Here is a 12,330-nt window from a genome sequence, read left to right as displayed (position 1 = left end):
GGATGGGTGAGGATGGGTGGGGATGGGTGGAGATGGGTGGGGATGGGTGAGGATGGGTGGAGATGGGTGAGGATGGGTGAGGATGGGTGAGGATGGGTGAGGATGGGTGGGGATGGATGAGGATGGGTGGGGACGGGTGGGGATGGGTGAGGATGGGTGGGGATGGGTGAGGATGGGTGGGGATGGGTGGGGATGGGTGGGGATGGGTGAGGATGGGTGAGGATGGGTGAGGATGGGTGGGGATGGGTGGGGATGGGTGAGGATGGGTGAGGATGGGTGGAGATGGGTGGGGATGGGTGGAGATGGGTGAGGATGGGTGGGGATGGGTGAGGATGGGTGGGGATGGGTGGGGATGGGTGGGGATGGGTGGGGATGGGTGGAGATGGGTGAGGATGGGTGGAGATGGGTGGGGATGGGTGGGGATGGGTGAGGATGGGTGGGGATGGGTGGGGATGGGTGGGGATGGGTGGGGATGGGTGGAGATGGGTGGGGATGGGTGGAGATGGGTGAGGATGGGTGGGGATGGGTGAGGATGGGTGGGGATGGGTGGGGATGGGTGGGGATGGGTGGGGATGGGTGGAGATGGGTGAGGATGGGTGGAGATGGGTGGGGATGGGTGGAGATGGGTGAGGATGGGTGGGGATGGGTGGGGATGGGTGGAGATGGGTGAGGATGGGTGGGGATGGGTGAGGATGGGTGAGGATGGGTGGGGATGGGTGAGGATGGGTGGAGATGGGTGAGGATGGGTGGGGATGGGTGAGGATGGGTGAGGATGGGTGGGGATGGGTGAGGATGGGTGGGGATGGGTGAGGATGGGTGGGGATGGGTGAGGATGGGTGAGGATGGGTGAGGATGGGTGGGGATGGGTGGAGATGGGTGAAGATGGGTGGAGATGGGTGGGGATGGGTGAGGATGGGTGGAGATGAGTGAGGATGGGTGAGGATGGGTGGGGATGGGTGAGGATGGGTGGGGATGGGTGGAGATGGGTGAGGATGGGTGGGGATGGGTGGGGATGGGTGAGGATGGGTGGAGATGGGTGAGGATGGGTGAGGATGGGTGGGGATGGGTGAGGATGGGTGGGGATGGGTGGAGATGGGTGAGGATGGGTGGGGATGGGTGGGGATGGGTGAGGATGGGTGAGGATGGGTAGGGATGGGTGAGGATGGGTGAGGATGGGTGAGGATGGGTGGGGATGGGTGGGGATGGGTGGAGATGGGTGAGGATGGGTGGGGATGGGTGGGGATGGGTGAGGATGGGTGAGGATGGGTGAGGATGGGTGAGGATGGGTGAGGATGGGTGAGGATGGGTGAGGATGGGTGGGGATGGGTGGGGATGGGTGAGGATGGGTGGGGATGGGTGGAGATGGGTGGGGATGGGTGGGGATGGGTGGGGATGGGTGAGGATGGGTGGGGATGGGTGAGGATGGGTGAGGATGGGTGGGGATGGGTGGGGATGGATGAGGATGGGTGGGGATGGGTGAGGATGGGTGGGGATGGGTGGGGATGGGTGAGGGTGGGTGGAGATGGGTGAGGATGGGTGGGGATGGGTGAGGATGGGTGGGTAGGGGTCTGTGGGCAACATTTGGGGGCTGATCTACGAGTAAGTGGGGAGGGAGATGCCTGTGCAGGGTGCCCAAGCCAGGAGCCCCAAATGCCCCCAGCTTGGGGTGGCTGGGGGTCAGTGTGGGGGCATGGATGTCTGGGGGGGCTGTGGGCAGCACTTTGGGGCCGATCTGAGGTGAACTGGGAGAAGAGGTGCCCAAGCCAGGAGGCCAAAACGCACCTGGGGTGGAAGGATACATCCTGGGCATGGGGGTAGGGACAGCGTGGGTACAATGGGGGGAGAGGGGGGTCGCTGGGGGGGGGGATGTCTGTGCCTGTGTGTGCTCCTGTGAGGCTGTACTGGGGGGCTCTGGGAGCCCTGGGTCCCCAGGGAGCTGCTGGGTGGGGGAGGTTGGGGGAGGCTGTGTTTGTGCCTGCACTGGCACGTGCTGATGGGCACCGTATGCTGCGTGTGGGTGGCATCAGCGCGGTGACAGAGGGGGGACAGGGGAGGTGGGGGGCAGGGAGGGCTCTCCTTGGGGCTGCTGCTGCTGGAGAGGAGGAGCACAATCCCCTTAGGGACAACCACTTGGATCCCATTTGCTTTGGGACCTGAGTTGGGTGCCAGGAGTCGCCAGCCCTGTCCCCGGCCCCCCTTGCCCTGCGCCACAGCTGGGCCATCGGAGGTGGGAATTTGGGGGTGGGCAGGCAGTGAGAGGAGCCTGAGGAGCACCCTGCCTGCCCTAGGGCATCCTGAAGCTCTGCCAGGACTCAGCCCTGCCAAGGACACTCCCTGGCAAACCCTTCCCGTGCCCAGGAGGTGCCCAGGCAGCACCTGAGGGGGCGAAGGGGGCGCTCAGTGGGCTTGCCCCCAGTTTCAGCCCAGCTGTGATGGGTTGGGAGGGGAGGGAGGGAGATGATGGAAGAGACTTCCCCTAGGGTGGGAGATGGCCAACGTGGGCCATGCTAGGAGGTGGGATAGGCCACTGGGAGAGTCCATCTCACCCTCTGGCCTCAAGTGGTGCCAGGGGAGGTGTAGGTTGGACACGGGGAGCAATCTGCTGGGCAGGGACTGGCAGAGGCTGCCCAGGGAGGTGGTGGAGTCCCCATCCCTGGAGGTGTTCAGGGAACCTGCAGCCATGGCACTTGGGGACACAGTTTGGTGGCCACGGAGGTGCTGGGCTGATGGTTGGACTCCATGCTCTTGGAGAGCTCTTCCCTCCAAGCCGAGGGCTCGAAGCCCTCAGTCCCTGCGCTCTCGCCACAGCCCCCAGCGCCGAGAGCCTCTTCCAACCTTACTGCCCCCAGGATTCTCCTGGGCTGGGCAGAAGGAAGACCCAACCCCAGCACGGCCCCCACCCCACCTCCCCGCTGGCACCTCCCGGGAGCTTACCCTTGCCGCCTTGGACGAGTAGGGATCCTCAAAGAGCGCCCACATCCTGGGCTGCCAATTCCGACAGCAGCCCCCTCCTCCGGCAGCCCCCGCCGCCCCCGCCGGCCTCTCATCCACTCCCAGGCGTTGGAGGGCCATCTCCCTACCCCCTTCTTCTTCAGGCTCCTCCCCGCCGGCCCCTCCGCCGGGCTCGGGGCTCTCGAAGATGTCGAGGGCCTCCTCGGCGTCGCGGTGCTGCCGGTAGGTCATCCAGCAGCAGGGCTCCACGTCGGTCTCGTCGATGCCCCAGTAGGTGAGCTCCTCCTCGAAGAGGGGCCCGCAGATGTCGGCCGGGCAGTGCAGCTTGCCCGTGCGGTAGTAGTTGAGGACGTAGGAGAAGATGCCGGGGTGCCGGTCGAAGAAGAACTCATTGCTTTGGCCGTCAAAGTCAAAGTTGCTCTGGGCGTCGGGGTCGGCCAGCCAGGCCAGGCGGGTCCCCGGCAGAGTCCGCAGGGTGCTTTTGTAGGTCTCATGCCGGGTGCCCCCCACGTTGATGGTGATCTTGTCCGACTCTTCCCCTTTGCCCATCTCTTCCTTCAGGCATGTTTTGGAGGGTGGTTTGTTCCCAGACTTGCGTCCACGGTAGGAGGAGACACACACGGAGCTGATCATAGATTTCGGTGGCTGGGAGATGCCCTCTACGTGCACCCTTCCTCCGGGCCGGGAGCTGGGGGGGAAGGGGGGGTCGGTAGAGGAAGGGGGGAAGGGGGTAGAGATGGGCCTGGGGAAGGGGAAAAGGTTGGGTTGGGTTGGGGGGAGGGGGAGGTCAGGCTCGGCTCTGGCCTCAGTGGGGAGCAGGCTGGAGCCGAGCCAGACGCCGCTGGGGGTTGACAGGGCGGGGGGTGTGGGGAAGCTGCAACCTTCAGCCCCTCCAAAAGCACCACCCCCACCTCTCCCCCCCTCACCCTCCCCCCCACCCCCCACCCCCGAAATAAAATCACCCTAAATCAGGAGCCAGCCCAGCCCCACCGGGCAGCAACAAGTGCAGGCAGGAGGGGGCTGCGGGCAGGGCTCGGGGAGCGGCGGGGATGGGGGTGTCTGGCAGCCCCTGCTCGGGGGGATGCGGCTGTCAAAGCCGGGAAGGGGGAGGCTGAGCCCTGAGCCAGGCTGCGTTCGCCTGTGTGTGTCCCCAACAGCTCCCCGGTACCTGCAGCGCCAGGCGCTGGGGGGGCCCCGCCGCCTGCCCCTCCCGCTCCCTCCGCCCCCCCTTCCGGACCGGGCTTGGGGATGCTTGGGGATGGGGGGGGGGGGCACCTCCCCGGTTCCCGGTGATGGAGGGGGGGTCGGGATGGGGATGGATTCGCACCCTCCGCCTCCTCCCCTCCCGTACCGCCCCCCCTCCCCCCTCCCCAAACCGGGCTCTGCCCTCCCTGGGGCGCGGGGGCTGCGGTGCCGGGGGTGGGAGGGGGGCTCCTGTTGCTCCCCGGCTGGGCTCGGAGCTGGGGTGGGGGGAGGCGGCGAGGGCTGCTCCGAGGCTCGGCGGGGGAAAAGGCGCCGCTGCCGCCGCCCCCCGGGGCTTTTATAGGGCTGGGAACCGGCGGCGGGGTTACGGGATCCGGCACCGCCCCATCGGGGGGCTGGGGACCCCTCCACACGCAGCCCCGCAGCCTCCCCGCCGCCGTCCTCCCTCCCAGCCCCGCATCCCTCCATCCATCCTCCCATTCCTCCATCCCCTCCACCCGTTCATGCCCCCACCCCCGCACCCCCAGGCCCCGGCTCACCGTGCGGGTGAGGCTTGAGTGAGGGGGGGTCTCGGTGTCAGCGAGGAGTGAGCCCCGGACACCCCCGCTCCGCTTCGCGCCGGCGGGGAAATGCAGCCCGGCGCTGCCTGCGGAGCCGGAGCCAGCTCTTGGCAGAGGCTCGGGCAGATCCCATCCCTCCCTGGCTCCCAACCCCTCGCTCACCGAGAGGTCAGGAGAGACTGATCCCGGCCCCGTGACCGGTGGGGAGCTGGGGAAGGGGACGCAGCCCTGACCTTCCTTCCCTCCCACCACCCTCGCCGAGCATCTTTTCTGTCCCATTTCGACTCCTGCGGGAAAGATGCCCCTTCCCCAGAGATGGGACTGAGGGTACCCAACCACCCCAGCCCCTTCTCCTAAACCCCCTGCCCCTAAACCCCCTTCCCACCCCAGCTCCTTCCCTTAACCCCCTTCCCTAAATCCCCTTTCCCTAATCCCCCTTCCCCCTACAGCCTCTTTCCCTGAACTCCCTTCCCCTGAACCCATTTCCCTAAGTGCCCTTTCCTCAAACCCTCTTCCCCCTAAACCCTCTTCCCCTCACCTCTCTTCCCCGGGGCCCTTTTCCCTAAGTCCCCTTCCCCTAAACCCTCTTCCCCTAAACCCCCTTTCTCCCCCAGCTCCTTCCCCTAACCCCTTTCCCTAAGTCCCCTTCCCTCGAACCCCCTTCCCCCTAAATCTCTTTGCCCTGAGCCCTCTTCCCTTAAACTCCCTTCCCCTAAGCCCTCTCTCCCTAAACCCCCTCCCTAGGGGGGGGGTCTCTAACCCCTCCCTGTGGTGCTGGTGGCTCTCAGCCCCATCTCCTAGGGCTGGGGAGGAGCTGAAGAGCTGTGGTGGCCCTGGGGACAAATCTGTCCCCAAGGCGAAGCCCCCGGGGACTCTCTTTCCTCCTGCACTGGGACTGCCGGTGCTTGGCTGAGGGGGGTGTGTGTGTTATTGGGGTGGGGGGCTCCTTGGTGAGGGGGAATTGAAGATGCAGGTGGGTATTTGGGGGGTCGTAGGGGGGTGTTATTGGCGTGGGGAGCTCCTTGGTGAGGGAGGGGAGTGGTGAAGATGCAGGTGGGCATTTGGGGGGTCAGAGGGGGTGTTATTGGGGGAGGGGGCTCCTTGGTGAGGGAGGAGGAGGTGAAGATGCAGGTGGGTATTTGGGGGGTCATAGGGGGGTGTTATTGGGGTGGGGAGCTCCTTGGTGAGGGAGGGTTGAAGATGCAGGTGGGTATTTGGGGGGGTCGTAGGGGGGTGTTATTGGGGTGGGGGACTCCTTGGTGAGGGAGGGGGAGGTGAAGATGCAGGTGGGCATTTGGGGGGTTGTAGGGGGGTGTTATTGGTGTGGGGGGAGTCCTTGGTGAGGGAGGGTTGAAGATGCAGGTGGGCATTTGGGGGGGTCATAGGGGGTGTTATTGGGGGAGGGGGCTCTTTGGCGCAGGGGGGGGATGCTGCCTCACTCCAGCACCTCCTTTCAGCCCCCACCACGTCCCCTCCTCACCCTTTGGCCCAGGTTTGTCCCCCTTCAGCGGCAGGCTCAGCCCTGAGAGAGGGGGGGTGGCGGTGAGGAGGGGGAGTCGGTAGCGGGGGTGGGGGGTAGGGGGCGGGGAGGGCGGCTGGGGACAAACGCTCCACCCCCCAAAGGAAGGGGGAAAAAGACAGAAAAAAAGAAGAGAAGAAGTAATAACTAAAGAGCAAGGAGGCGTCGAGAGCCGCGCTGCAAACCTTACCAGCGAGAGAGCCCTGGCTCCCGCCGCACTCCGCACCTCCCCGGGCCGGATCCTGAGCGGCTGGAGGTCGGTGGAAGCTCCACACCCCCAAAAAGACCAGCGGGGAATGAAAAAATAACCTGGAGCCCGAGGTGGGAGGGTGGAAAGGAACAAAAAAAAAACACCCCGTGCTGGGGGGGGCAAAAATGGAGCCTTGCATCACCGGCTCGGCGCGGCTCGGCTCAGCTCCTCATCGGCGACTTGGAAGGGAAAACAAAACCCACCCGAGAAAGAAAACAAGGCAAAACCCCCGCCAGGAGCTGAGGCTGCTGTTGGGTTGTTGTGATTTTGGGCTTCTCCAGCCGCTTTCATCCCGGGAAGAGCTGGGTGCACCCGAGCGCGGCCGCTCCCGGGGCTCCGGGAGGGAGGGAGGTGGCCAAGGCAGACAAATGGGGAAGGCAAAGAGATCTTGGAAGCCGGCGACGCCCGCCCAAAGCTGGCTGCTCTCGCCAAAAAGTGTCTGTGGGGGGTTAATGGTCGTGGGAGAAGGAGAAGGAGAAGGAGGAGGAGAAGGAGGAGGAGGAGGAGAAGGAGAAGGAGAAGGAGAAGGAGAAGGAGAAGGAGAAGGAGAAGGAGAAGGAGAAGGAGAAGGAGAAGGAGAAGGAGAAGGAGAAGGAGAAGGAGAAGGAGAAGGAGAAGGAGAAGGAGAAGGAGAAGGAGAAGGAGAAGGGAGAAGGAGAAGGAGAAGGAGAAGGAGAAGGAGAAGGAGAAGGAGAAGGAGAAGGAGAAGGAGAAGGAGAAAGCAGGGAAAGAAAAGAGAGAAATTAGAAGGATCTTAGAGAGCTGTCAGGGCTGGAAGGGAGCTCAAGGCTCAGCCAGCTCCAAGCCCCTGCCATGGGCAGGGACACCTCACACCACAGCAGCTTGCTCACAGCCACCTCCAGCCTGGCTGCAAACACCTCCAGGCAGGAGGCTTCCACCACCTCCTTGGGCAGCCTGGGCCAGGCTCTCACCACCCTCCTGGCCAACAACTTCTTCCTCACAGCCAATCTCCATCTCCCCACTTCTACTTCTGCTCCATCCCCCCCAGTCCTATCCCTCCCTGACACCCTCCAAAGTCCCTCCCCAGCTTTCCTGCAGCCTCCTGCAGCTCCTGGAAGGCCACAAGGAGGTCTCCTGGGAGCCTTCTCCTCTCCAGCCTGCACAACCCCAACTCTCTCAGGCTGTCTGCAGAGCAGAGCAGCTCCAGCCCTCTGCTCCTCCTCCTGGCCCTTCTCTGGACACCTTCCAGCCCCTCCAGAGCCTTCCTGGAGCAGAGGCTCCAGAACTGGACACAGAGCTCCATCTTGATGAATTGGTTGGATGTGAGAAAGAAGTTCTTCATAGAAAGAGAGATTGGCCCTGGGGCTGTGCTGCCCAGGGAGGTGGTGGAGTCCCCATCCCTGGAGGTGTTTTAGGAAGAGCCTGGATGAGGCCCTTGGTGCCATGGTTGAGTTGCTCAGGATGGTGCTGGGGGAGAAGGTTGGACTTGATGATCTCCAAGGTCTTTTCCAACCTGGTTAACTCTTCTCTTCTCTTCTCTTCTCTTCTCTTCTCTTCTCTTCTCTTCTCTTCTCTCTCTTCTCTTCTCTTCTCTTCTCTTCCTCTCTTCTCTTCTCTTCTCTTCTCTTCTCTTCTCTTCTCTTCTCTTCTCTTCTCTTTCTCTTCTCTTCTCTTCTCTTCTCTTCTCTTCTCTTTCTCTTCTCTTCTCTTCTCTTCTCTTCTCTTCTCTTCTCTTCTCTTCTCTTTCTCTTCTCTTCTCTTTCTCTTCTCTTCTCTTCTCTTCTCTTCCCTTCCCTTCCCTTCCCTTCCCTTCCCTTCCCTTCCCTTCCCTTCCCTTCCCTTCCCTTCCCTTCCCTTCCCTTCCCTTCCCTTCCCTTCCCTTCCCTTCCCTTCCCTTCCCTTCCCTTCTATTCAAGGACCTTTTTGGAGCAAGGAGGAGTCACTTCTGCAGGGACCTCCTGCAGGGCTGAAGGTATCTCAGCTCACAGCCAGGTGAAGGAGGTGATGAAGCTTAAGGACATGCACTCAGGTTGTGCCAGGGGAGGCTGAGGTTGGAGAGGAGGACAAAATTCTTTGCTGGAGGAGTGGTCAGGGATTGGCAGAGGCTGCCCAGGGAGGTGGTGGAGTCCCCATGCCTGGAGGTGGCCAAGCAAGCTGTGGCCATGCCACCTGGGGCCCATGGCTTGGGGGCCATGGGGAGGTTGGGTTAGTGTTGGCCTGGGTGATCCTAGAGGTCCTTTCCCAACCTTAATGATTCTATGAGCAGCACTTGGAGGGTCTCAGGAAGGATCAGCTCCAACCTGGAGACCCTTGAGTGGGTCCTCAGGATGTGCTAAGGGGTCTGTGGATGTCATCTCCAGCATGGCACCCTGAGCCCTGCCCACGGCCTGGCACATGGGAGGCACGTCCCCAGCTTGGCACACCCAGACCAGAACAGGGGGCCATGGGGGTGCTCAGAGGGCCTCAGGGAGAGGCTGGGGACCTGCTGGGATCTCACAGTGTCTCCATCCATGGAAGGATGGAGGAGGAAGGTGGCCCACAGCTGGCTTCAGGGAGAGCTGGATCCTGCCTTGGGGTGGAGGTGGACAACTCAACCTCTCCTGGTGCTGCCAGCCCAGGATGCTGTTGACAAAAAGCAGCCCCTCCATGCTCCAGCCGAGGTCTCTGCCCTCTTCTCCCCATGCTTTTGGTGGGCCAGGTCCATCCCTGCCCTCTGGGTGGTGGCACCCACAGCACCTCGGGGTGCTGACGCCGCAGGGCAGCTCGGGGTGGGGGGGGTAGGGGTGGGGTGAGCCCCCTGGGACCTTTCAGGGCACTCCCCTGGAGCTGCCTCTCCCCAGAGAAGCCTGCACAAGCTGCGGGCAAGGTTCTCCTCTGCCAGGCGAAGGTCTCAGCTAAAGCTGCCCAGCCCCAGCCCAGCTTGTGTGGGTGGCACGGGCAGCGTTTGCCAGCCCCCCTCCCTCCGCCAGCTCTGCCTGGAAGGGGAGCTGGATCATCCCCTGAGCCCCCCTGCCAGGGGCTGCACCCCCGGTCGGCAGGGCCCTCGAGCTGCTGTCGCACAGTGCCACCTTGTGGGTCCTGGCACCTGCGGCTGGAGCCAGGCTGGCAGAGCAGCCAGGGCGTCTCGGGCTGCGGCTGGCTCCATCCGCGGCACCGCTGATGCAATTTGGCTCCACAAAAGCAATTTGGGAGCGGGAGGAGGAGGCTGGGCGGGGGCGGGGGCGGCGCTGGCCAGCAGCCGCCGGAGGAACGGTCAGGAGAGCAGCCCCGAGCCGCTGCTGGGCCCGCCTCGGGGCCCCTGTGCCAGGGAGGGGGCACAGGGAGGGGGCACAGTGTCGCCTGCAGGGTAAATCCCGAGGTGCCCGGGGCAAGCACTGCAAGATGCAGCTGGTGGAAGCCAGGGCTGCAGCCGCCATGGGTCTGTACCCACCACGGGGCACTCCCCACCATGGGTCTGTGCCCATCATGAGTCAGTACCCACCATGGGTCTCTGTCCACCATGGGTCTGTGCCCATCATGAGTCAGTACCCACCATGGGTCTGTGCCCACCATGGGTCTGTGCCCACCACGGGCAGTGCCCATCATGATCAGTACTAAACCAAACCCAACCAAACCAAACCCAACCCAACCAAATCAAACTAAACCCAACCAAATCAATCAAACTAAACCAAACCAAATCAATCTAAACCAAATAAAATCAAACTAAATCAAACCAAATCCAACTAAACCCAACCCAACCCAGCCAAACCCAACCAAATCAATCAAACTAAACCAAATTAAATCAAACTAAATCAAACCAAACCAAACCCAAATAAATCCAACCAAACCCAACCCAACTCAACCCAACCAAACCCAACCCAACCAAACCCAAACCAAATCAAACTAAACCAAACACAACCCAATCAAACTAAACCAAATCAAACCAAACCAAACCAAACCCAACCAAACCAAATCAAACCAAACCCAACCCAACCAACCCCAAATCAAACTAAACCCAACCAAACCAAACCCAACCCAACCAAATCAATCAAACTAAACCAAATCAAATCAAACTAAATCAAACCAAACCAAACCCAAATAAACCCAACCAAACCCAACCCAACTCAACCCAACCAAACCCAACCCAACCAAACCAACAAATCAAACTAAACCAAACACAACCCAATCAAACTAAACCAAATCAAAACCAAACCAAACCAAACCATTGAGGTTCTGGTGCAGATCCAGAGAAGGGCAACAAAAGGTCTGGAGAAGAGGGCTGGGGAGGAGCAGCTGAGGGAGCTGGGGGGGGTTGAGCCTGGAGCAGAGGAGGCTGAGGGAGACCTCATTGCTCTCCCTGAAAAGGAGGTTGGAGCCAGGTGGGGGTTGGGCTCTGCTCCCAAGGAGCAAAAGACAGGACAAGAGGAAATGGCCTCAAGTTGTCCCAGGGCAGGTTCAGCTTGGCCATGAGGAACAATTTCTTCCCTTTGAGGCTTGTCCAGGCCTGGCCCAGGCTGTTCAGGGCAGTGGTGGAGTCCCCAGCCCTGGAGGGGTTTGTAAGCCCTGGAGCTGTGGTGCTGAGGGCCGTGGGTTGGTGGTGCCCTGGGTAGTGCTGGGTTAAGGCTTGGACTTGATGACCTTCAGGGTCTCTTCCAGCCTGACCAGCTATGGGATTCTGCAAAATGAGGCTCTCCATGCTGGGCAGTGGCCTGAGGACAAAACTGCCCTGGCCACAGCCTGCCAGCAGCCTTTCCTTGGACACTGTTCTGTGGTGGGGACCTGTGTCCCCTCCCTGGGCCTGAGCCTCTTCCCAAATCCAGAGCCACCCAGCACAGGGGTGGCTGAGCCCCCCCCCGCCCCCCCCAGCTCAGCACAGCAGTGAGACCCCAAAGCTCAGAGAGACCCCAAACCCCAGAGACTCCAAGCTGCAGAGACCCCAAACCACAGAGACCCCAAAATCTCAGACTCCAAACCACAGAGACCCCAAACCTCAGAGAGACCCCCAAACCTCAGAGCTCTCAAGCTGCAGAGATCCAAAACACAGAGACCCCCAACCACAGAGGACCCCCAACCACAGAGAGCCCACAAACTGCAGAGACCCCAAACCTCAGAGAGACCCCAAACTACAAAGACCCACAAACCTTAGAGCCCCCAAACTGCAGAGACCCCAAACTGCAGAGACTCCAAAGTGCAGAGAGACCCCAAAGTGCAGAGACCCCAAACCTCACAGACTCCAAACTGCAGAGACCCCAAACCTCAGAGAGACCCCAAGCTGCAGAGACCCCAAACTGCAGAGACCCCAAGCTGCAGAGACTCCAAACCTCAGAGACCCCAAGCTGCAGAGACCCCAAACCTCACAGACTCCAAACTGCAGAGAACCCCAAACTGCAGAGCCCCAAACTGCAGAGACCCCAAACCTCAGAGACTCCAAACCAGAGAGTCCCCAAACCTCAGAGACCCCAAGCTGCAGAGACTCCAAACCTCAGAGACTTCCAAGCTACAGAGACCCCAAACCTCAGAGACCCCAAGCTGCAGAGACTCCAAACCTCAGAGACCCCAAACTACAAAGACCCCAAACCTCAGAGAGACCCCAAGCTGCAGAGACTCCAAACCTCAGAGGTCCCAAGCTGCAGAGACCCCCAAACTGCAGAGACTCCAAACCTAAGAGGACCCAAGCTGCAGAGACCCCAAGCTGCAGAGACTCCAAACCTCACAAACTCCAAACTGCAGAGTCCCCAAACCTCAGAGACCCCAAACTGCAGAGACCCCAAACCTAAGAGACTCCAAACTGCAGAGTCCCCAAAACCTCAGAGAGACCCCAAGCTGCAGAGACCCCAAAACTGCAGAGACTCCAACCACAGAGACCCCAAGCTGCAGAGACCCCCAAACCTCAGAGACCCCAAACA

At 61.5% G+C, this 12,330-nt stretch overlaps 1 protein-coding gene across 4 annotated transcripts in view; it reads right to left on the bottom strand.

Annotated features, from left to right (window-relative positions):
• KCNC4 (potassium voltage-gated channel subfamily C member 4) overlaps nucleotides 1–6,640 on the bottom strand; it is a 49,568-nt gene extending 42,928 nt beyond the window's left edge. For 2 of the 4 annotated variants that reach the window (XM_068169947.1, XM_068169946.1), the window contains exons 1-2: nucleotides 4,695–4,768; nucleotides 2,935–3,640 (exon numbers count right to left, since the gene is read on the bottom strand). In XM_068169947.1, coding sequence (XP_068026048.1) covers nucleotides 2,935–3,585 — 651 coding nt within the window. In that variant the 5' untranslated portion in view covers nucleotides 3,586–3,640; nucleotides 4,695–4,768. Of the gene's footprint in view, nucleotides 1–2,934; nucleotides 3,695–4,694; nucleotides 4,852–6,424 lie in introns of those variants that run through there. The other 2 variants (XM_068169948.1, XM_068169949.1) reach the window with 2 other exon arrangements.
• Nucleotides 6,641–12,330: the final 5,690 nt, after the last annotated feature.

The sequence above is a fragment of the Melanerpes formicivorus genome, unplaced genomic scaffold (assembly GCF_026170545.1).
Source record: "Melanerpes formicivorus ecotype bairdi unplaced genomic scaffold, bMelFor1.0.p_v2 SCAF_250, whole genome shotgun sequence".
Lineage (NCBI taxonomy): Eukaryota > Metazoa > Chordata > Aves > Piciformes > Picidae > Melanerpes > Melanerpes formicivorus.
Note: the sequence above shows the minus strand (reverse complement) of the source record. Positions and strands in the feature narration are given on the sequence as shown.